At 33.8% G+C, this 21,807-nt stretch overlaps 4 protein-coding genes across 5 annotated transcripts; 2 read left to right on the top strand and 2 right to left on the bottom strand.

Moving 5' to 3' along the window:
• The first annotated feature begins 2,498 nt into the window (after positions 1-2,498).
• On the top strand, positions 2,499-3,987 carry LOC108973385 (3'(2'),5'-bisphosphate nucleotidase 1). The gene is made up of 3 exons (XM_018940630.1): positions 2,499-2,880; positions 2,932-3,190; positions 3,250-3,987. The coding sequence occupies exons 1-3, from the start codon at positions 2,764-2,766 to the stop codon at positions 3,789-3,791; spliced, it is 918 nt and encodes a 305-aa protein (XP_018796175.1). The 5' UTR covers positions 2,499-2,763; the 3' UTR covers positions 3,792-3,987.
• Positions 3,988-4,213: 226 nt separating this feature from the next.
• Positions 4,214-7,265, bottom strand: LOC108973387 (protein claret segregational). Its single transcript, XM_018940631.1, has 3 exons — positions 6,942-7,265; positions 6,064-6,815; positions 4,214-6,002 (listed from the first exon to the last, which is right to left on the bottom strand). Exons 1-3 carry the CDS (start codon positions 7,138-7,140, stop codon positions 4,800-4,802), a joined length of 2,154 nt encoding a protein of 717 aa, XP_018796176.1. The 5' UTR covers positions 7,141-7,265; the 3' UTR covers positions 4,214-4,799.
• Positions 7,266-7,665: 400 nt separating this feature from the next.
• LOC108973375 lies at positions 7,666-21,136 on the top strand. The gene is made up of 10 exons (XM_018940616.1): positions 7,666-8,139; positions 9,398-10,406; positions 10,463-11,886; positions 17,414-17,568; positions 17,630-17,866; positions 17,954-18,031; positions 18,086-18,445; positions 18,517-19,187; positions 19,266-20,324; positions 20,636-21,136. The coding sequence occupies exons 2-10, from the start codon at positions 9,420-9,422 to the stop codon at positions 20,888-20,890; spliced, it is 5,226 nt and encodes a 1,741-aa protein (XP_018796161.1). The 5' UTR covers positions 7,666-8,139; positions 9,398-9,419; the 3' UTR covers positions 20,891-21,136.
• LOC108973384 (transcriptional adapter 2B) lies at positions 12,682-15,682 on the bottom strand. 2 transcript variants are annotated; one of them, XM_018940628.1, is made up of 4 exons: positions 15,476-15,681; positions 14,407-15,279; positions 13,861-13,940; positions 12,682-13,771 (listed from the first exon to the last, which is right to left on the bottom strand). In XM_018940628.1, exons 1-4 carry the CDS (start codon positions 15,587-15,589, stop codon positions 13,162-13,164), a joined length of 1,677 nt encoding a protein of 558 aa, XP_018796173.1. In that variant the 5' UTR covers positions 15,590-15,681; the 3' UTR covers positions 12,682-13,161. The 2 variants fall into 2 exon arrangements, with proteins under 2 accessions (XP_018796173.1, XP_018796174.1); XM_018940629.1 differs by having other exon boundaries at positions 13,558-13,771; positions 13,861-14,010; positions 15,476-15,682.
• Positions 21,137-21,807: the final 671 nt, after the last annotated feature.

Here is a 21,807-nt window from a genome sequence, read left to right on the forward strand (position 1 = left end):
ACCCTATATCTGACTCTTTTAGTTTTAGGACTTACAAACAACCGTTATGTGAACAAAACTATAATACTCTCTTTAGCAACTTTGTTGCGAGAGTATAATAAATTATGTTTGCCTAATTTTAGTGCGGCATAGTTAGAAGTATCTACTCAAATATATGTGGGGCGTTCACAACCTGTCTTAAAGCATCGTAAAGTCGTAAAGTTTTAAATTTTTACACTTCTTTAAATAAAAATTAGGGTTTTCACATGTCTCTTAAAGTTATAAGTTATATAGATTCGTAAACATAGTATTGAGAATTGTAAATGTGTAAACTCATTTTTGTATGTAATCCAACAACAATTTTTTTTTTAAACAAGTGTAAAAATTTTAAATTTTACGACTTTACGATTTAAGACAGGTTGTGAATACCCCAATGGTTTATTTTCAATACATATCCTCATACTGCTTCAGCTTATACATATACATACGTAATATTATTTTTATTCTTTAAGAAACAGTGTTATGTTACTGAAAAATGTTCATTATAACTAAAGGTGTTCACTATTACTAAACCTTTAATGGTAGTGCAATTTGTTTTTCAATATGAATAAAGGTTTAATGATAATGACATTTTTTCCACTATCACTAAATTTTCAGTGATAATGGATTTTGCTGTTTAACTACCACTGAAGAAACAGAAACCTTATTGTACTTATTTTTTAGTGACTATGCCCAATCCTGATAACAAGTATGTAAAGTGTAACATACGATGATCACCAGTAGTAACATGAAACACTAGTGCCATAATTTCGCAAAAAAAAAATAATAATAATCAAAAACAATCAAAAGTAATCGTCGAAAGTAGTCAAATTATTTTTCGATTACTTTTTATTATTTTTGATTATTTTTTAGAAATTTTTATTAATCTTGACTATTTTCCGATTATCTGTAATCGTAATAAATTAGTAATCGCCCGAATCTGAAAATAATCGTAATATAATCATTACTTCACCTTTCAAAAAAAAAAATCTAATTACTAATTATTATGATTAGTAATCATTACTTAACAGCTTTGATTCAATATTAGTTTGAAAAATCTTCTTTATATTTTTTTATAGTTAATGAAGAAAAAATAATCACTCGAAAATACAAACAATGAAAACGCCGTGAAACGCGGAAAATCCTTCACTTTTTGTTTTTAATGTGTGGCACAGCTTCTTTCCTCTTAAATATAAACACTCTACTACTTTTTAGCCATAAATTTGATAAACAATTTTTAAATTACTAAATTTAGCTGAAAAATTATAAAATAAATGCGAAATGTGAGTTTATTTCAATGCTTAGAGGATATATTTAAATATAAAGAGTAAAATTTAGTGAAACATAGAGAAATACCATATGTTCTTAGTGCACATCTTTCAACATTTAAACGTGAATATTTTTAAAAAATATTAGTTATTTTTATATTATTTTTGAATATTATTCCTCTGGAGAAGCTCTCCTATCCGCACATACCCCATTTACACCGAAATTCGGTTTTTTAACCTCTCCACCAAAGTAATCGGAATCGTTATTGAGGTTGCGGCACAACTACATAACTGTGTCCATAAGAATGCGTGTATTTTGATATTTGACAGATGTCGCTTGCAGTCTGTGGCGCTCTATGTGTTCCTGGCGTTATAGGCCTCATAGTCGACAGCGCTAATATGCATTAGCGGGCTTAATTTACATTTACTTGCGCATTTGACCCATGTTAATGCAAGTTTGTAATGCACAAGAATTTCGTGCATTTTTGACCGATGTCGCTTGAAGTCTGCTGCCTCCTTTGCGTTTACAGCATCAGAGGTAAGCAGTTTTGTATTGCTATTAAATTATGTGCAAGTATATTAACAAAAAAAATTTGTTTGCTATCCATTTTTCCAATATTCTTAACTTTTTCGCACACTTTTTTCGCATTACAATCAATTATTGTAATAATAATAAATTGTAATAGTAATAATAAACAAATTTTTTCGTAAAATTGATATTGATGGTCCAAAAGTACCAAAATTTCTATTAATAATTTATCTTAGTCATTTTTATTTCACTATTTTTTTTAATAAATAAACAAATTTCACTATAAGCTGTCTAAATGCACATGTCTGCCGTCTGTATAAATACACCATAAAATTTCAATGCGCATTAGCGTTGCTTAAGGCGCATTAATTTTGGTCGTCTGTCAGGGCGTTATACATCCTAATATTACATTAGTTAGTCTCTAACCAGAAATAAAAAATTCAGTTCATGTTTGAAGTGTTAAACTTTTGCATTTCTATGTCACATACAAAAAATGGATAATAACAGCTGTTAAAAAATAATAATATTACCAGAGATAGCGAAAACGGCCCTTAGTGATGAAACTACAGTTCTCTTCCTGTTCCTCATGATTCGATAAATGCTTTTATTAAAATATTTTCTCGATAATGGATAAATCATTACAATTATCGATCAATAATATACACGAACTTATTCATTAATTGATGTTAAATTATCAAATTCTTGGATACCGAAATGATGAAATCGTGTAATAAACCTGAAATCACAAATTGTAAAATTATATAAGGTTTTACTATCTCAATTAGTACTTATGCACTAGTTAGTGATTAGAACGAATCGAGTATAACATCAAATCATGACATTCGATAACACGATAATTTTATTTGTAGAGGCTTACAGTTTCCTAGTCACTCTACATTGCCAAAGTAGAAATTTTTGTAAAAATAAATAAAAATTTTATAACACACAATGACAACTCCTAAAGTGATGCGTATCATGGCTTTGTCCATCAACACGGCAGCCCGTGCAGGCTTAATAATTCGAGAAGTAATGCAGCGCGGCAATCTTGGTATTGTGGAAAAAGAGGTATTAGCAACTTACATACGTTTACAAATCTATGACCAATACATTTATTAGGGCAAAGACGACTTACAAACTGAAGCTGACCGATCGGCTCAACAATGTATTATTGCTTCTCTATCCAGAAAATTTCCTAATATTACAGTCATTGGCGAGGAGGGTGACTCCAACTTAAATGTCAAAGCGGAGTGGTTGGTATCAGAGGAAAACGAGGAATTTCTCACACATAGTTGCCCAGAGGAATTACTAGAAATTAAGGAAGAAGAATTCGTGATATGGGTTGATCCTTTAGACGGCACTTCAGAGTACACTAAAGGTACAACATAATTTATTAATATTGCCAATTTATCAAATCAATGATTATCTTTATTAAAGGTTTATTAGAGCATGTGACTGTACTAATTGGGATAGCAATTAAAGATCGCGCTGTTGGAGGTATTATTCACCAACCCTACTACAAGCAATCTAATGGCGACATAGGCAGAACTATATGGGGTCTTAAAGGATTAGGCACAGGAGGATTCGAACATACAAGTCCTCCAAAAGGGCAAATGATTATTACTACTACACGTTCTCATTTAACACCTTTGGTACAACAAGCATTAGATGCTCTATCACCAACAAAAGTAATTAAAGTTGGGGGTGCTGGATACAAAGTATTACAATTACTTGAAGGCAAGGCACACGCATATGTTTTTGCTAGCCCCGGATGCAAGCGGTGGGACACTTGTGCACCGGAAGCTGTACTAGAAGCATACGGCGGCACCCTTACCGATTTAGCAGGCATTCACTACTCATATGCAGCTGATGTAGATAATAAAAATCGGATGGGTGTCTTAGCAACAATTCCTGAAATATCACATTCCGAAATCGCCCGCCAGGTACCTAATGATATTATAGCTACTTTGCGTGCATAGAACATTTTATGTTGCCTAACTGCTAAACAAGCAAAATTACTTATCGATAGCAAGTTTTTAGAGAGTTTMTTGAGCTTTACTAAAAATAAAATAATAGCAATAAAAAATCAGTGGAGACACCTACTGCATACTCTCTTTCAGACTAGTACTAGTGCATTATATTAACGATCTCTTACAATAAAGGAGAAAATTAAAATTTCCTGATTCCTTATTTAATTTATGATAATTTAGTGTTCTTTTTTTCTTGTTGTTGAAAACATTTTTGAAGTAATTTCGAGGAATGGTGCCGTGTTGATAATTCTTGGCCGGATAAAACCCGGGTTCGTCACCGTTACTTGACCCGACTATCGTGGAAACAATAACAGCACCTAACTTTTAAGTAGTTGTAATTGAAACTGAGTGAAATCGAGAAAACACCGTGCTTTAAGTAATTGGCATTAATTTTTATTTCACTGAAAAAAAATTGGAAAGGGGTTACATGGCCAGCAAGTCATTGTTTGTTGATATTTTCTTATTAGAATTTTCAATCAGCAATCTTTTAATCCAATACTTTTACAAACTTCGACCCGGCACAAACAATAAATTTCAGATTTGCAGAACTTCATTTACACGCATTTGTGTAAATCCAGTATAGTGCTTCAATGCATTTATAAATATTTAATTTATATCAAATTAAAACTCAAATATTTGAACAAAAAATAAAAGAAGGTGCACTAAAACAGCATTTTGTAAAAAGTTCCATACCATCTCTAGTAACGACTGTCACATGAAAAGAAATCTAAGATTTTGCTTTCAAGTCAAAGAGAATAGCAATTGCAAAAATGTGTATACAAAAAGTAGTTCACTAGATTTTATGTGAGCTATTTGTTTATTAAAATATAATAACGCAAAGTACAAAACTAATTGAGAAGTTTGTGATTTCTGGAAAAGCACAAAAAATACAAGCAGGCATCGAAAATTTGTACAAAGATAAAAAAATTCTTAATAAATATAGCATTGGCACTAATTTTAGAGCGAATTATTGCTAGATGTATTTAAGAATCTGTTGCGTTTTGCTTTCGCCATTTTACATGAATTAACGGACGCTGCGAAACGCAAGGACTTAACCGACTCAACAAAGCAATCTAGAAATGGTGCCACATTTATAAACATTAATGTTTTCGAGTTTCCACCCAATGATGGCATTAATAAATGTGTTAACTTCGAATTACGATATGGTATATGGTCTTGTTTCTGTAACAATGCTAAGATAACATTAGTAAGTTCAGAAAGGGATCGATTAATGTTTTTCGTTTCGTTCATGCGTGTACTTGTTTTGGGCGACTCAGAACCGGCCAGGTCAACGAGATTGATTGTACCGACAGATGTTTCATTTTTCTCAGCGTGATAACCGATAAGTTCTATTTTAGTAACTGCATGCGATCTCGATGATCGCTCATTTCCCGCAGTTGAAGCCGTAGCTCGATTCATTTTAGCCACATGCATAAGGTCCCGCAAGCGTGACGCTGATGTAACCGTCTCTTGTGTTATGTTTGAAACATATATGTCATTCTTATTATGTTTAGCCATGCGTATTTCCATATCTTTTTGTTCATTGCTCAGTAGATCATAGAGCACTTCGTTGTATATTTCCAGAAATGTAACACGTATCTCATATTTCCATCCAAGGCGTTTATAGTTCTTAATAGAGTCGAAAAGCAAATCTACGGTTCTCGGTATTACACCCACATTGGTTGGTATACCATCCATCGTATATGTTTTTCCACTACCTGTTTGTCCATAGGCAAATATACAAATATTGTAGCCATCTAATGCCGACTGTATTAAAGGTGATACCATTTCAAATATATCCTCCTGTTTTGAATTGGGATGAAAAACATGATCGAATGAAAAAGTATGTGCTCCACTTTTATTCCTGTTCTCAAAGTTCTGAATTTCCACTGTGGACTCATCTACGTAATTCCATCCACAAAGTAATTTTTCTTGTTCAAAGTCCAACGGTGGTCTAACACGACAGAAAACCCGTATATTACCACGCAAATCCATAATTGTGTTATGCAATTCCTTTCGTTCTAAATTGGCACGAAACAGTTGTTCCTTACAAGCAGTTAAATCTTCCTGCAATAACACATTATCTTCTGTTAAGCGTGTTGATCGCTCTCGTAGCTCAAGTACTTCATTAGTAAGGGTCCCGTGTGCTTCTTTCAAGATCTATAAGAAAATATATACATAAATTACTAAGATCCACAATTTGCAAATAATCAATACTCACTTTATGTTCCTCTGTTATAAAGTCCAATTCGTCTTTCGTCTTCACGAATAATGCCGAAATGGAATCTATTTTCAAATTCAATGACTTAATTTGTTGGCTTAAACAATCCCTCTCGGTACAGATATTTCTTAATTCCTCTTTTGTTTTGAATAACTGATCTTGCGACTCCTCTAGCTGTTCAGGCACACCTTCCATTGCACCCATTTGCTCACACTTTTCTTCAAACTTTGCCTTTAGTGTTTTGTATTTTTCTAATAAATCATTGTACCGTGCTTTAAAATCGTAAGGCGGTATGCGTTTATTAATAGGTTTTCCAGCTCCAGTAGTTGAAACAGATGTAGTAGTACTCGAACCCATGCCTTTCTTAGTTACTGTAGTTGACGTTTTTGTACTTGTGCTAGCAACGCGTCCAGGACCACTGTTCCCTATATTTGCTGTATTTTGAGATTTTGTAGGGTATACTTTTTTTGCAGTTGAGGTAGATGAAACTGCAACATGTCCTATTCGATGTGGTTTGGAAACTGTACTGTTTGAAGGAAACGGTTGGGTTGATACTGCCGAATTATTAGTCACGCCTGCAGTAGCAAAGCGCGTTGTCTTGGCGGGAATTGGAGCAAGAGTTAATTCGGGACGCTTCATAGCTCGCATATCTCGAATATCACAAGCCGATCGGCTACGTCGTAATTTTGAACGAGAAACACCATTACTATTTGTGACGTTCGGTCGGCCTATATCTGGGGATCCTGCACGTTCTAGAAATTAAAATGTGGCATTAGTTTTTGCTATGAAAAATCAGTTTAAAAAAGTAATACATTATCACTACGCAAATTTTTTTTTTTTTTTTTTTCACTAGGTATTAAAGACTTTAATTTAAATACCTCTGCGTTGAAGACCATTTGGTAAATTAGTAAGGTCGCGAGAAAGAGGCTGAAAATTATCCAACGCACATATAGACAAATTCGTCGATTTTGAACGCAAACCAAGCGTTGCTGTTTTTATTCGGTCCATAGGTAAAATATTTCTCGTGAGCGCTGTTGGACGTTTTATTCCCGAAGGCTTTGGTAACTTCGACTCCATTTTTAAAACTTCCTCTTAATATGGTATGACCTCTTATTTGAAAATTTTATTTCAATTTTTTAATAAAATGAAAAACTACTTATTGTATAGCAAAAGCAAATAAGAAAATCCGCCGTTAAACTATATTAAAAGTTAGTACAATTTGAACAAAAAGGAATAGTTCGGAAATGTCAACAGCAAAGTTGACGAGAAATAGCCTAAAACACAATCTTGCCAGCAATATTGCCAATGGATCGAATTGGGTTATTAAAATCGAAATTTATAATAATTTCCTCTATTTATAATGATAAACTTCTAAAATAATGAAAATCTTTGATCGTTTGTCATGGCGTTTATTGCTTTGAATTGAAAAATATATAAATTACATTACATATTTCTTTGAAATGTACAATGCTCTTCCCAGTTAGTTGCAACGTTTTTTTTTTTAGAATGGAGTTGACTTATTTTTTTGAAAACTATTTTATTTTAAACTGACATGTTAACAACTTTTTCACCGAAGTATTCTTTTTCGTCTGGTTATGAATTGAATGAGAGAATGTATATAACATTTATGTTAACTAACTCACTACTAAGTATTTATTTGACTGATATTGCACTAATATATGATGTATTAATAAATTTAAGCCATTTAAATCAAACTATGAATTTTAAAAATCATTAAAGTTCGTCAATGCTTTCTGTTGCGACATGTGGCTTGCAAAAAGAATTGGAAAATATTACTTTTATTGTCACACCTGTATATCTCGATGTTTATGGCACGCTTAAGCATTCTGAAATCGCGCTGAATAGCTGAATTATACGTACAGCTGGAGAAATGTAGAAAATGATAAATGAGTAGAACGGTTAATCACAAGTAGACAGATATTCACAGCTGGAATTTTTGCTAGATGAAAAATACAAAATATAGGTTTTTGAGGCGTCGTAAAAGTAATTAGCGTAAGGAAAGGCGAAGACGAAAACCAGCAGCACTTGTGATTTAAAAAAACGGAGTACTCCAAGGTAAGAAACTTTAGGAAAGCAAATGTGAAAGCTAGTGAAGAAGCTCATTTCAAAATTCGTGTAATTGGTGCTTTGTCGCCATTTATTACGTTGTTGCTATCGCCATGACCTTCGTCTTTGTCTTCTATACATCGCCGTCATCTTGTCATACGCATATTAAATCTACAAAGGCTATTATAAAAGTAAATGAAAACTAGAGTTAGTAACCAATAACTCCAAAAAAGTAAAAAAAAGTATCACCTAAAATCTGGAAATCATATTGCTTCAATGTCTTTTTTTTCTTAATTTGCTTTGGAGGATTGCAATTTTTGACATTCGCAACCCAAGCACTCACAAACTTTCTCCATGTTTTTATTTTACTTTTTTTTATATAATATATTCACAGCTATCAGGAAATTAAAAGTGTGCTTCTGATAATGGATTTGATACTAGACATTGTGTTTGACTAATTTATCTGGAATCATTGAGATCGTTATTACGGCATTATATATTTTATCTCATATCTCAGATTTCTTTTGTTATTAATAGTGTTTGAAGGAGGAAATAATTTTATAATAGGTGCCATAGAAGCGTTTTGTTGAGTTATGTTTAAACTTTCGCCTTATTCTTATTCAAGTAAATTATTTTTTTAGGAGATGGAGAAGCAGGGTAGTTTGTTGGCAGAGCAATTACTCATTGTTATGGTTTTCTCTTTGGCGGTTCCTTATTCTATTATGACCGTTACGAAATTGCGAAATATAATAAGTGTAGAAAGATTATGACGTATGAGCGAAGAAAAATTAAAGAGACAGTACAAAACATTCAATGCCGAATTGGTAACGGAGTATCTGTTGCTATTTTGTTTTGATCAACGATTTGCGAGGGAAGCAATAGAAAGTAAATAATTATAATAAGCAAATAATTAAATATAGAATTTATGTTTCTGTGTATTAAAATGTATTGCTAATGTTATTTTATCTATTGAATGAGAATAGTGATAAGATTAAATGTATCATCATAGAAAATAAGATGATGCATTTAAACTTATTGGTATCTGCTCTTTATTATTGCTATTTAATGGTGACTCTGCGTCAACCATAATAATTTGCATTTTGGAAAATATCCGTTTCCCAAAATATATTTAAATTAATCTTTCCTGAGTCATATAAAGTGATTATCAAAAATACAATGCCATGCATATGTACATACGTATATGTATTTTTAATTTTTTTAATTTTAATTAGAAAAGATTTAAACGGAGAAACGAAATATTTTTCAGATAAAACTAGTCTAAACCTAAAATGGACTTTTCAAATGTTATTAACCGCAATGAACCGCATCAGCGTACAATAATTCACATAGACATGGATTGTTTCTATGCTCAGGTTGAAGAAATACGTGATCCCACTTTGCGCTCACGACCACTGGGAATTCAGCAAAAAAATTTTGTGGTTACTTGCAACTATCTAGCTCGTGAATTCGGTGTCAAGAAATTAATGGCCGTCGAGGAGGCACAACGTCTTTGTCCTACACTAACCTTAGTCAATGGTGAAGATTTGGTACCATATAAACAAATGTCTCAACGTATATTTGATGCACTTTTGACTTTTACACCATTGGTGGAGAAACTGGGTTTCGATGAGAATTATTTAGACGTAACAGCCCAAGTGTGTGATCGTATAGAAAAAAACCAATATGAACATGTCGAAAGTTCTGCTATTGCCTCCCGCATAATTCCCAGGGTCGAAGGTCATATATATCCGGAAGGTGCAGAACTTTCGCAAAGTTGTGACTGTGGTTGCGCACAGCGATTAGCAGTGGGTACACAAATTGCTAAAGAAATACGTTTAGCTTTGCATAAGCAACTTAATATAACATGCTGTGCTGGCGTATCGTATAACAAACTGTTGGCAAAACTTGTAGGTTCTCAACATAAACCCAACCAACAGACTGTTCTATGTTCAAACTATGCGGACGAGTTTATGCGTAATTTAAACAGTTTGCATAAAGTTACTGGTATCGGACAAAAAACAGAATCACTGCTTCTTGAGAGTGGTATCGCTAACATTACTGAATTGCAAGGATGTAACATGGACTCCCTTCGAAAAAAATTTGGCTTTGAAACGGCAACAAAATTGAAAGATTTGTCGTTTGGAAAAGATGTGAGTTCAGTGCGTCCATCCGGAAAACCTAAAACAATAGGACTCGAAGATTCGTGTCGACCGATATCTGTGCGAAGGGATGTTGAAGATCGCTTTCGTTTGCTGCTTATGCGTTTGGTGGAGCAGGTACATGTGTATTTCTTACTACCATTAGTTCTTAATAAAATAGTTCATTATTTTAGGTTGCAGAGGATGGCCGCATACCAATTGCTATAAAAGTGATTTTACGTAAATTCGATCCTCAGAAAAAAACAAGTCATCGAGAATCTAAGCAAGTTAACATTTTGCCTTCACTATTTAAATCCCAAACAGGAACGGAAAGTGGCGGTCAAAAGGTGGTACTAGCAGAAGGTGCACAAGAAAAGTTGTTGAAGATTATTTTACGCCTGTTCGAACGCGTTGTTGATCTTACTAAGCCGTTTAATATTACTCTTATCGGCCTTGCGTTTTCAAAGTTTCAACAACGGAAGCTCGGTTCATCGTCCATTGCAAATTTTCTAATTAAAAAAACTGATTTAGAAGTACAGTCTATAACTTCATTGACAAACACTGATGTAGCCACATCATCAGAGAATCCAACTGCCTCAATGCCTTCACCAAATAACGACGAAGCATTCCGTTCTTCGCCCACCACCTTTCAACCAAGTGATCAGTTTTATCGTCGACGAGCAACCGCTGCTTCACCTATACCAATGCTTATTGACAATGGCTTTGAATCTGCAGCAACTAATTCCGATTTCTCAGATTTCTCTGAAACTGAAATTGAACCTTCTCCAAAAAAAAGTCGTATTGGTCGTTTATTAATGGCCAAACGGCGATGTTTGGGGAATTCAGCCATGTATACTGACACTGCAGACGTTGCATCCCCAAGTAAACTTCGTGTGTGTGATTTGCGTTTAAATTCACGAGACAGTGAAAAAGATTTCATTACAAATCCAACAAGTACCACAAGCTCTGCATCTTCGGTAACATTCTCGACCACAACAACAGCATCGACTACATGTACACCCCTGCAACGCTTTCGAACGATACAACCTCCTTCGTCATTACTTATGAAAGTTAACCGAACGTCGGCGGGAAATCGTACCTTTACAACACAAAGACAAATATCGTCGACGCCATCATCAACAACCTCATCGCCATTACCATCACCAATGGACGAAACGGGTGGTACAGCTAGTACACCGACAAGTTGTGACATTCCTACAACACAGACTTCTGACTCAATTCAATCTACTCAATTACTGATGGGATATCTTGAGGATATATCAACAGAATCTGAATCAGTTACAACAGCTACGAACACTACTACCATCACTGGAAATGTCTCCAACATTCCATGCCCGGCAGGTGTGGATACAACTGTATTCAATGAGTTACCATTGGATGTTCAAAACGAATTAATTGACTCTTGGCGCAGTTCTCTAGCTGCTGCTGCAGTTGCCGTGGCTAATGGCAATATTAGATCAACGAGTACTACTATCGCCTCTGGTACAACTCATACCAACCAATCAGCAAACGCTGTCACAACTAAATCTGGTGGTGCGACCACCAACGGCAGTGGAGCCCAAAAAAATACCCTATATCGGTATTTCCTTAGGAATAAGTGATATCCTGGATTGTTGTTACTTATTGGTGAAACGCTTACTTATCCAAAAATTGGCTAGGTATATATATGTTATAAATATATGTCTATTATCCCGCGTAATGTAAAATCTTAATGTTATTTTACAGGGTCCTTAATTTGCCGCAGGTTGACAAGATATGCATATAAATATAAATTTTTTAAAACTGTTTGCGTGATTTGTTGTAAAGCTAAACAGGCATTTGTTAAAACTAGAAAATATAAAACAAATCTCTGCTTTTTAATTAAAAGTAAAAGTAAATGTCGAATACATTACGTTGAGAATATTTAAATTTGGAGTTCTGGGATATTCAAGTCTCAATCATTACGTACATATAGCAAGGCATAATGTTCGACGCAAAAATGTTGCGGTATAAGTACCAACTAGAGTATCTGGAGAAAAACAGCCATTACTCATAGAAAAGATATCTTCACGAAATGTGGGATGGATTATTGTTTAGGTAATTGCGCAATCTTCGAACTAATTGTTCAGATCTGCTCACAACAAAACTCATGCAAGCCGATCAAAATTAAAATTTTGAATGGAAAACTTATTTTTGACAAATGTCAACCCGAATTTTAGCTGATATTATTGCCTCAAACCACGCTAGTGTGAGTGGCTGACAATCATACTGATCAAAATAAAATCTTCGAAAAGATATATATTTTTTATAAAGTAACCTATAAAGAACTAGTAAGAGATTTGGCCCCTGTGACGAATATTATCACTTCAGTGCAACCAAAATAAACGTTATTTTTTGTTAGAAAGACATCGTATAAGTATAGCAGAGATTTCATATTATAATTTATTTTCAGAACAAAATTTTATTCGTATATATCTATGTTTATATTCACACTAAACGAAAAACCAACTACCGAATGTCGTTTTATATCATTATATAAGTGATTTTAACATTTTAAAACTAAGCCGTTCCTTGGGGATTAACCATTCTTAGAACAAAAACATGGTTAAAGAAAACCAAAAATGATAACTTGATACAAGTAAGCATTTAGATTATTTCTAATTACTGCTAAATTTTAAGCTAAATAAATATATTGAGTTTTTATAGATCTTCAAATATACATGGAATTTATGATTCTAAAGTTATAAGTATATGTAATTTAAATATGAATTATACCAATTTTAAATTAATTTAGTATAAACATATTGCCGCCTTATTTTGTTGTTTTGTTGTATTATAAAGTGGTTTGGGCAGAAATAGTTGAGAGCGTACAAATATTATAACATCGGTGAGTTTAATGACTCAGCCAACCTACTTTTATAAAATACTTTCTTAGAGAGTTTTCAACGGGTGACAAATTATTAACAATGGGAGCACCGCTAAGTAAACAAGTTTTTAGGGATAAATATGTCGTAGGCGGTAGGTTAAAGTCTTTACAAACTTGCTGTTCATTAGTGGATAATAAATCGGTGCCCAAAGGTTGTGGTAGATGCTTTAATTCATCTAATTGAGCATGCAAAATACTACTCATTTGAAGTGTCTTAACGTCCACATTATTATTTTCCTGCAACAGTAGTTGCTGTAAATGTTGTTTTTCGTTTACGGCGACGTCGTTTATTTGTAATTGTGGCGTTTGTTGACTTTTTACTGCCATCGTCGTGGTATACTGCTGAATTGGTATCAGTGGCTGTGGATTTCCGTTCGTTAATTTGGTTGTAGACATAGTGCCCGCTCCCACTATCATCCCCGCTTGCGATATCGTCGTATGAACCGACGATTCCCGACAGCTATCCAAGTAATTTCTGTTGTGCAATAATGCGCCGGAGGAGGTCAGGTCGCCGGTGTGGAGCGTGTTTCTTGATACGATGGAATTTAGGTTTGCCTCGCCTCCGTTTGACAGTTCGCTGTGAAATGTTTATATATACATATTTATAAAAATTATAATAATATTAACAAAGCTATTTTCAATAACAAATGAAATGTAAGTGCTTACGGTTTTCTGCTGCTGTGTTGTGGAGAGTGTAAGGAAGAGCCTAGCTGCCGACGACTTCCAATGCTGAGGTGCGTGTTGTCCTGTGGTTAAACATTGTCTTATACATCCGTTCAAACGTTCGCCGCTTGGTGTGCCGATAATACACGCAAACTGAATATCGTGAAAATGGAATGGAATATAATGAGCATAGCCAAACTAGCATATGTTTCAGGGCAAGTCGTCAGAATTACTATGAAAAGTTTTTCTAAATACGACACGATATTCAATCTTTCGTGTATTGTCAGTTTAAGCGAAAATTACATATGTATATATATATAATTTAAAAATTATACCTATGTACGTTTACATATATGTACATACACATATGTAAAAATCATCTTTAATTTTTATTTAAAACAAGCAGATTATACTCTACTACTACATACATATGCATATAACGTCATGATAATAAGTCCTCGTATGAGTGTGTATGAGTAAAATATCTAGTTTTACTCTTTTATATTCGAAGTAATTGTAATTTAACCCTAGATTTAAGTAAGCACTTACAGTTTTTCCATGACCATAGGGTCCAGTTGAACGATTTAAAGACATAGCTGCATGTTGTTCAAAGTGTCGACATTCGTCAATTTTAGTTAATCCGTTGTATCTATAGCGGCATAGCTCAGCTAAACGTATTCGCAACTCTTTTTCACGTTCGAGAGACATCAGTAGTCGTTCGTACTCATTGGATGTGTAAAATTGAGCAAAGACACGAAAACGATCACGGAATTCCTTTTGCTCACGTGTCATGCCTGGATGTTGAGCATAATTACGATTGCGAAAGAAGGTAGCTACAAGTTGATAATCACGAACCAGCCTTTTACGTCGTACTCGTTCCCGTAAACGACGTGTATACATGTCGACGTGAGCCAATTTTAATAAATAATCAGCTTCGGTATCTTCGGTGCTGAGAGACATTGTCGATATTAACTGTTCAGCTGTGGGATCATATTCACGTTCAAAGCCATCCCGATTTGGCATATAACCTAACTGAGCAGCTTCTTCATTGGTAATGTCCAAAGGAGGCAGACGTTGTAAAGCTGTAGCGCCTAAAGGACCTACATCCTCAGAAGTGTGATCTACTAACAAGGGTCGTTGCGATTTGGCGGGTGTCCAAGTGTGAAGACCAATTGCGCCATTAACGAATCGTTTAACATATTCTTCTTTGGCGTCCTCTGCTGACTTCGTCTCAATGTGTTTACTTATATCTTCCCAATTTCCAAATCCATATTGTTCTATAGCATCCAGTAGTCGTATTTCTTCTCTAGCAGTCCAAGCGCCCTTGCCTCGAAATACAGACAATATAGCTGTGCCGGTGTCCATAAACTGATAAGCATGATTATTCTGATGTGTACCGATCTCCGCCCCGGAAGCAAAACACTATGAACAAAATTATATTATAAACATTTTCAGCTGTTTTTTGTATATCTTCCAGTCAGTGGAATATGTTCAATAGAAATGTCATATGATTATGAATATACCGAAGAAGATGCTCAAGTCATTCGCTACTATATACGGACGAATGCATACGAATTCTCAGCGAGTACAATGAATACATTCCAAATAAATTACTCACCTGAAGACATAAATCAAAATTTTCACACTCTGCACAATGTACACGAATACCAGAGATATCGTCCTGGCAATTTGTACAATTATATTTTGTAAACAAATCCCCGATGCTTGTCATTCTTGGCAAATCACAAAATAATTTATTTGGTCCTTGAAACTGCGTTAATGCAAGAATCTTTTACAAATGGCGATATCATAATAAGGATGCCACCTTGTTTAATTTAATTATTATATTTAATTAGTTTAATTAAGTATAACACTTAGTTTATGTCTTCAAAGAATTTTTAGCAAACTTTTAAAAAATTTGTTCTCTCCTTTAACACACAAATAGTAAAAATAAAATAATATTCTATTCAAATTCAAATTGTTCTTTCAAAAGTCTATACAAACTATGTAGTATACTCCTGATTCCACATAAGTATATCTAATATCGAAATAGATGCATGCCATCGACAAAATTCAATAACAAACCATCTTCGCCTTGCTTGATAATTCCTACTTCAACAATGAATCTAAGAAGACAAAAGGTATATCAAAATGTACGCTTTGAAAACCATTCCTCCCTTTTGCGCCATTTGCTGGGCAAAGCGTATAAATGAGAGTTGTTTAACATTTGCTTTTCGTCGCTTCGATGGGAACAAACCCATACTTTTGTGTCAAAACAAATGCCTAAAGCGGAAATTGAAACAAAAGTTTTAAGCGAATTAGTCGTTAGAATTTATTTTTTAAATAATTTAATGCAATCGATTTGTTTCGTAACAGCTAACTATTGTTAGATAGCCAAGTTTCTGTTGGTAAAGCGTTCCTTAACCAACATAACTACAACTTAAAAGCGTTAAAATGAGAAATAGTTAGTTGGTTTTTGATGGCTGCTGGTAATACGCATCGTTACTTGTTTTGAACTCTAAATGTCAAAATTGTACTTTCCATTAGGCACACCAAAATGTAAAATTTGTTTTCACCATAGCAACATTTTCCACCCTAACCCAAACAAATAAAATTGTTAATATTTGGTTACCATTGTGGGCACACAGATAAGACGTATCACATCTGGCAGCACTATTTGTCAATTATGTGTTGAATACAATGTCGCATTGTGTTCCTCACATTAGCGAGAACGACAACTGTCGGCCTGCAGTCGTGTAGTCATGCAGTTGTCAAAATAACTCTGTGAAAATAAATTTGTGAAATTTAAAACTATTTGATGAAACGCTTTGTAATTTGAAGTAACCTAGCATTATTTTAAATGGAAAATGATTAAAAACATTTAATGATTGAGAGCTAACAAGCTTAAATCCTTTTATTGGGTATTGAAAGGCCAAAAATCAGTTGTTCTAATATACTTTAAAAAGATTTAAATAGTTTCTTCATATAATAAATAACCACTATTTATTTGGCCATAATGGAAAATTTTAGAAAAAAAATCTTATTTTGAGGCCCTCATAATGGAATAAGTTGGGCATCCCATTATCCCTGCTAACAAGTAAAGAAGTCTGTTGAGTTATTTTAATAAATAATCGTTTAAATATTAAATGTGGTGTTTTATTCTCGCCACAACAGTTTTAGATGAGCAAAATGTGGCCATATACGATGTGGCAACACTGATTGGTAATACGTTGTTATGCATGTACAAAAAGATGAATATTTGTATTCGAGATAAATTTATACAATTGGATTTAATAAGAAGCTAAAATAGTGCGTATAAAGTTCGCGGATACTGGTTATTTATACTTTGTGTTTTTTAAATGTTTTAATATCGTGTATATTTAATATCGTGCATATGGTTTGTGTACATAACATATTCTGAGGACAGATTAAAATTTTAATTTTACTAAGCGACTAAGCCAAACACAAGTAATTAAAAATAAAATAGTGAGATAACATATTCTTTCGGAGCGTGTAATGAATAAAATCATATTAAAGCAGTTGCCAACATATGAAGTGGGAAAAAATATTTTCAACAAAGATATGTGGACATATGTATGCCACATAAGAGTCAGTGTAATAATAGAAACCACGCATTAACGCAGACAACCGATAACTTGACTTTCTCCTTACTCAAACCCCACCAGCTATCTTTAATGCAGAATAATCGAGGTTTGAATATTTAAGATTTAATAAATTTCTTTGTTTTCTAGTATTTTCTTTCCATTTTTAGAATGCAGAAACTTTATTGTAAAGTTGAAACGACTACCCATTGATAAATACTCCAAAATATATACGCCCACCAAACAGAATAATGTGGCATTGCAGGAACAATGCATAACTAATTCATTACCTGGGTCATCAGAAAAACAATTGCAAATACGGAAAGCTTTTAAAAAAGTAGTGTCTAACCGGAAACGTTGTGAACACAAGAGCACAACTGAGCCAGTATTAAATAATTTACCAAAAGGTTTTGATATATCTTATACATGTAGTCGTTAATACATATATTTATATATATATATATATATATATATTATATTTTTTTCATTTATAGGGTGTAAGCCATTACGGGTTAGGGTGAAAAGAACTAACGCAGTAACACATCAAATAGAAAAAGCAGAGCAAGAAATTGGTATGTATACTCTAAATATAAAACTGTAGTAAAGTGAAAACCTTGATCTTTTAGTTCAAAATATGAGAGGTACCAAAAAGGACGAAGAGCTGAAAACCAGACATACAATGAAGAAAGGTAGGCACACGAAGACTCCCAAAGAATCTAGTAGTTTTTCGAAAGTAATTGCGAAACCGAAAGGAATAATGTTAGCAAATCATGAAATTTTGAAAAACAACATGGGTTTAGCAAATATTGTCCTAACTCCGCATCTTCGTAAAAGTTTAAATAAACTTAGTCTATCGAAGTGTTCAAGTGACCGAACCACAATAGACAAAAGATTTACGGAAAATCATTCCAGTTTTAGTTCGGTTAGAAACTCGGCAATATCTGATGATAAACATGAAGAAGATTTGTCTCACACCAATTCCAAAGGTAAAAGTCGAAAATATCAATTGTTTAAATGGTAATATTAATAGTAATATTTCTGCGATTTCATATTATAGGAAGAAGGTCGTTAAAAACTGCAATTAATGACCCTGACTTAATAGAGGAATTAATTTGTTCCAATGACTCCGAAGAGGGACACGACAACACTATCCAGGTCAAAAAACATAGAAAAACCCATAAATTTTTTCATCGGGTTCCGGAAGGAAAAGTACGCCTGAGGAAAAAATGTACAAAGTCGCAAAAAATTTTCGATTTTTTGTCTCAATCTGACACTTCAGAATCTGAGATTGCAAAGCATGGAGACCCTGCGGCCGATGTAATAAAAAAATTAATATCTGAAGGAAAAGTAAGAGTAGCAACTAACCAAAAAGGAACAGGACGACCTATTTTAAAACGAGGACGGTTAAAAGCTGGAAGAAGGAAACGAGAAGTTAATAAAAATAAAACTTCTAAGGAAAAGGGGAACAAAGACAATAACGCTGTTAACAATAAACCGTCAAAAATGGCAGAAACACTAAACAATTATTATGTTGGGGCAATATTACCCCCACCTTATGGATTAGAAGATCAAAATGTGTCCATGGCTAATTACGATCAGCCACAAAATATTCCTATAAATATCGTTCCAGGAACGGATCAACATGTACGTGATGAAGGTTTTAGTCGAATAGCTCGCTCAGTTCTGTTGCAAGAAACAAGAAAAGTCGAAAATACTTACAAAAAAAATGTAAGAAAAGTTTTTTTTATAACTTTTTTCTAGTTTTATAGTTGCTTCTAGTAAAACACTTTCCTGCTTTTATTTTAGTTTACTGACAAACGGCGCTTGCTCGAGGCGGCACGTAAATTTGTTAGTACTCCGGCCGCGAATCGTCAAAGTAGAGATTTACCGACCTCCGATTTATCACCAATTAAATTTCCCAGTTTGCAAAATCGTCCTGTGTGTCCCTCCCCTTGGAGAATAAACGATGATTCGCACCTACCGTCAGTATTTAATTTCACTAAAAATACGTCATGCCTGCCCACATTTTCTAGCGATTATATTCCTCCTACACCGAAGAAAAATAAATCCAAGGATTCGCAAACATGTAATGACTCCAATATAACACTTCCGATGCCCATAACCACAAGGCAAGACAACTCCTCCACCGTATCAAAGAATACAGCTAATAGTATTCCAAGCGGTCAATTGCAGAACACGCACGAATCCGAAAATGATTCGAATGTTGAAAATATGCCACCGACTGCTTTAACTGTAACGAATAACGATGAGAATGGCTCCATATTCAATTTGCGTCAGTTGCCTAATCCGCGACGTACACTTGGAAAGCGAAGTCCACTAAAAGCCATAAATATAATAGAAGTTGTAAGTCTGCCATCATGGAAAAAAGCTGTGGATGATGAAGTAAACAAAGAAGTAGTTTCCACAGTTACTGGTGATATTGCACAAAGTGATAAATCAAATGAAAAAGATTTATTCGGTTTTGAAGAATTTTTAGATCACAACTCTGACAGCGATGGCGAACCAAAAAAAACTGATGTAAAGTCGCTGAATAGACAGTCGGTTAATCGCAATATACGTTATAAGCTCAAAGATCTTCAAAAATGGCGCCCCGAAAACTCTACTTATAATAATAAAAGTGTTTCAGCAAAAACGTGTGATATTTTCGACAACAATGGCCCGAAACAACGACTTATTAATGAAATGCTTTGCTCGACAAAGATTTATAATTTAAATGATGGTAAACCAAAAAAGCAACAAAATAATTTGAATGATATTTCGATATGTGGCAATGAAAAGGCAACGCAACCACCCGAAATAGATTTTTTTAATGACTATGAACCCGAACCTACGTTCCAAAAAAAGGTATTGATGTTAAAAGATTATTTTTAAAGAAATTGGTATAATATAAATTTAGCGATCATGCATAGTGAATTTCACTTCTCGGTATGAAATTCTAGCTGTTTCATTCGCTATAGTATGAAGTTTTGGTAACAAATATTTTGTTAAGGGGGGCTCACAGGGCCTTAAAGAGTAAAGTACATCTTTATTGGTAGTATGAAGCTCCAACAATAAATTAAAATTTTTTCGTGAAATGTACAATTATATATTAACATAATATACGCACATGCATCAATTTTAGTAATATGCATTAGATTAATCACTTTCTTTTACAGCCGACACTGCGAACCTATGTCCGCCCTGCCAAGCGGAAACGCAAAGCGCGTCAAAATTTCGTTATGTTTAAAGACAGTGAAGAGTCCAATTCAGATTCCGAAGAAGAGGAACTTGAGCATATAAATGAAGAGCCAAAGAAGAAACGACACGAAGCTCATGATAATGCCAAGATGAACACTGAAATGGAATCCTTTGTAAACGAATTCAACAGCATGTGTAAAGAAGTAGAAAACTACGAACTACTAGTGGAGTAGCTTTTTGCCTTTGCACATAACAATGTGTATAAATCTACTTGCAAAATATATATATATTTTTTATTATTTTACATTAGTCTTCTAGCTTAGGCAGCAAGAATATAAAAGTGTGAGAAAAATTAATTGAAGGAATTGGCCTTTAAAAGGCATTATGTTTAGTTTTGTTTTGTTTTGTATGACTCTATTATTTTGCAAGTTTTACTTTTTAGTGTTGTAAGTGACACACTACGTTTATGAACTATTTCATTAATTTAAGCAAAAGGAACAAATAAAATCTTATGTATGTATATCTATATATATAAAAATTACGTGTCAAGTTTTGTCCAGGATCGTCATCCTGAGTGACGGCCTGTCTTCGTTTTAGATTTTTTTCGGAATATTTTATAGTCAAATGAAATGAATGAAATTTCTTTAGCTGTAACTTTGAATTTTTTTAAGTAAATGGCACCCATGAAGAAAAAATATAAACAAACGGTGTCAATGAGTTCAGCAGACTGGAATATGGAGGATATTTTACAAATCTTGAAATGTGAGTTTACTTTTAAATGCTTTTAAATCAGGGACCGTAACAGTTAAGAGAATATGGGCAAAAAATCAAGTTTATTTATTATTTTTCGGACCTCAAAATCTGCATTATATGTGTATATTCGACACTTCTTTCATAATGATTTATTTTATTTTAGATGAAAATTATGCAGTAACTTTTATTTTTTGTCCTAGAAAAACAAAAACGTTTTAATTTTTCCAAAAGCCCTAGTTCGGGCGGTAGCTACATGTGTAATGAAATAACCATTTAAATTTTAAAGCAATCGATGTAACCGCTTTGAGAAATCATGGACACCAGTTAAAACCACGTTTAAAACTTCAAACAACTTACTTTCTCACTTCTGTAACATTCCTACTACATTTATTTTCCG

Source organism: Bactrocera latifrons, unplaced genomic scaffold, assembly GCF_001853355.1.
Source record: "Bactrocera latifrons isolate USDA-ARS-PBARC rearing strain unplaced genomic scaffold, ASM185335v1 scaffold_473, whole genome shotgun sequence".
Lineage (NCBI taxonomy): Eukaryota > Metazoa > Arthropoda > Insecta > Diptera > Tephritidae > Bactrocera > Bactrocera latifrons.

Bases quoted from the DNA above. Each gene is read 5' to 3' on its own strand.
- LOC108973385 (XM_018940630.1), top strand. From the start codon at position 2,764: ATGACAACTCCTAAAGTGATGCGTATCATGGCTTTGTCCATCAACACG. The intron at 2,881-2,931 runs GTATTAGCAACT...TACATTTATTAG, and splicing joins TTGGTATTGTGGAAAAAGAG to GGCAAAGACGACTTACAAAC. The intron at 3,191-3,249 runs GTACAACATAAT...TCTTTATTAAAG, and splicing joins CACTTCAGAGTACACTAAAG to GTTTATTAGAGCATGTGACT.
- LOC108973387 (XM_018940631.1), bottom strand. From the start codon at position 7,140: ATGGAGTCGAAGTTACCAAAGCCTTCGGGAATAAAACGTCCAACAGCG. The intron at 6,816-6,941 runs GTATTTAAATTA...TTTAATTTCTAG, and splicing joins AAATGGTCTTCAACGCAGAG to AACGTGCAGGATCCCCAGAT. The intron at 6,003-6,063 runs GTGAGTATTGAT...ATTTTCTTATAG, and splicing joins TTATAACAGAGGAACATAAA to ATCTTGAAAGAAGCACACGG.
- LOC108973375 (XM_018940616.1), top strand. From the start codon at position 9,420: ATGGACTTTTCAAATGTTATTAACCGCAATGAACCGCATCAGCGTACA. The intron at 17,569-17,629 runs GTTTGAATATTT...TTCCATTTTTAG, and splicing joins TTTAATGCAGAATAATCGAG to AATGCAGAAACTTTATTGTA. The intron at 17,867-17,953 runs GTTTTGATATAT...TTTCATTTATAG, and splicing joins ATTAAATAATTTACCAAAAG to GGTGTAAGCCATTACGGGTT.
- LOC108973384 (XM_018940628.1), bottom strand. From the start codon at position 15,589: ATGACAAGCATCGGGGATTTGTTTACAAAATATAATTGTACAAATTGC. The intron at 15,280-15,475 runs GTGAGTAATTTA...TTTTGTTCATAG, and splicing joins ATTTTGATTTATGTCTTCAG to TGTTTTGCTTCCGGGGCGGA. The intron at 13,772-13,860 runs GTAAGCACTTAC...AACATTTCACAG, and splicing joins CAACACAGCAGCAGAAAACC to CGAACTGTCAAACGGAGGCG.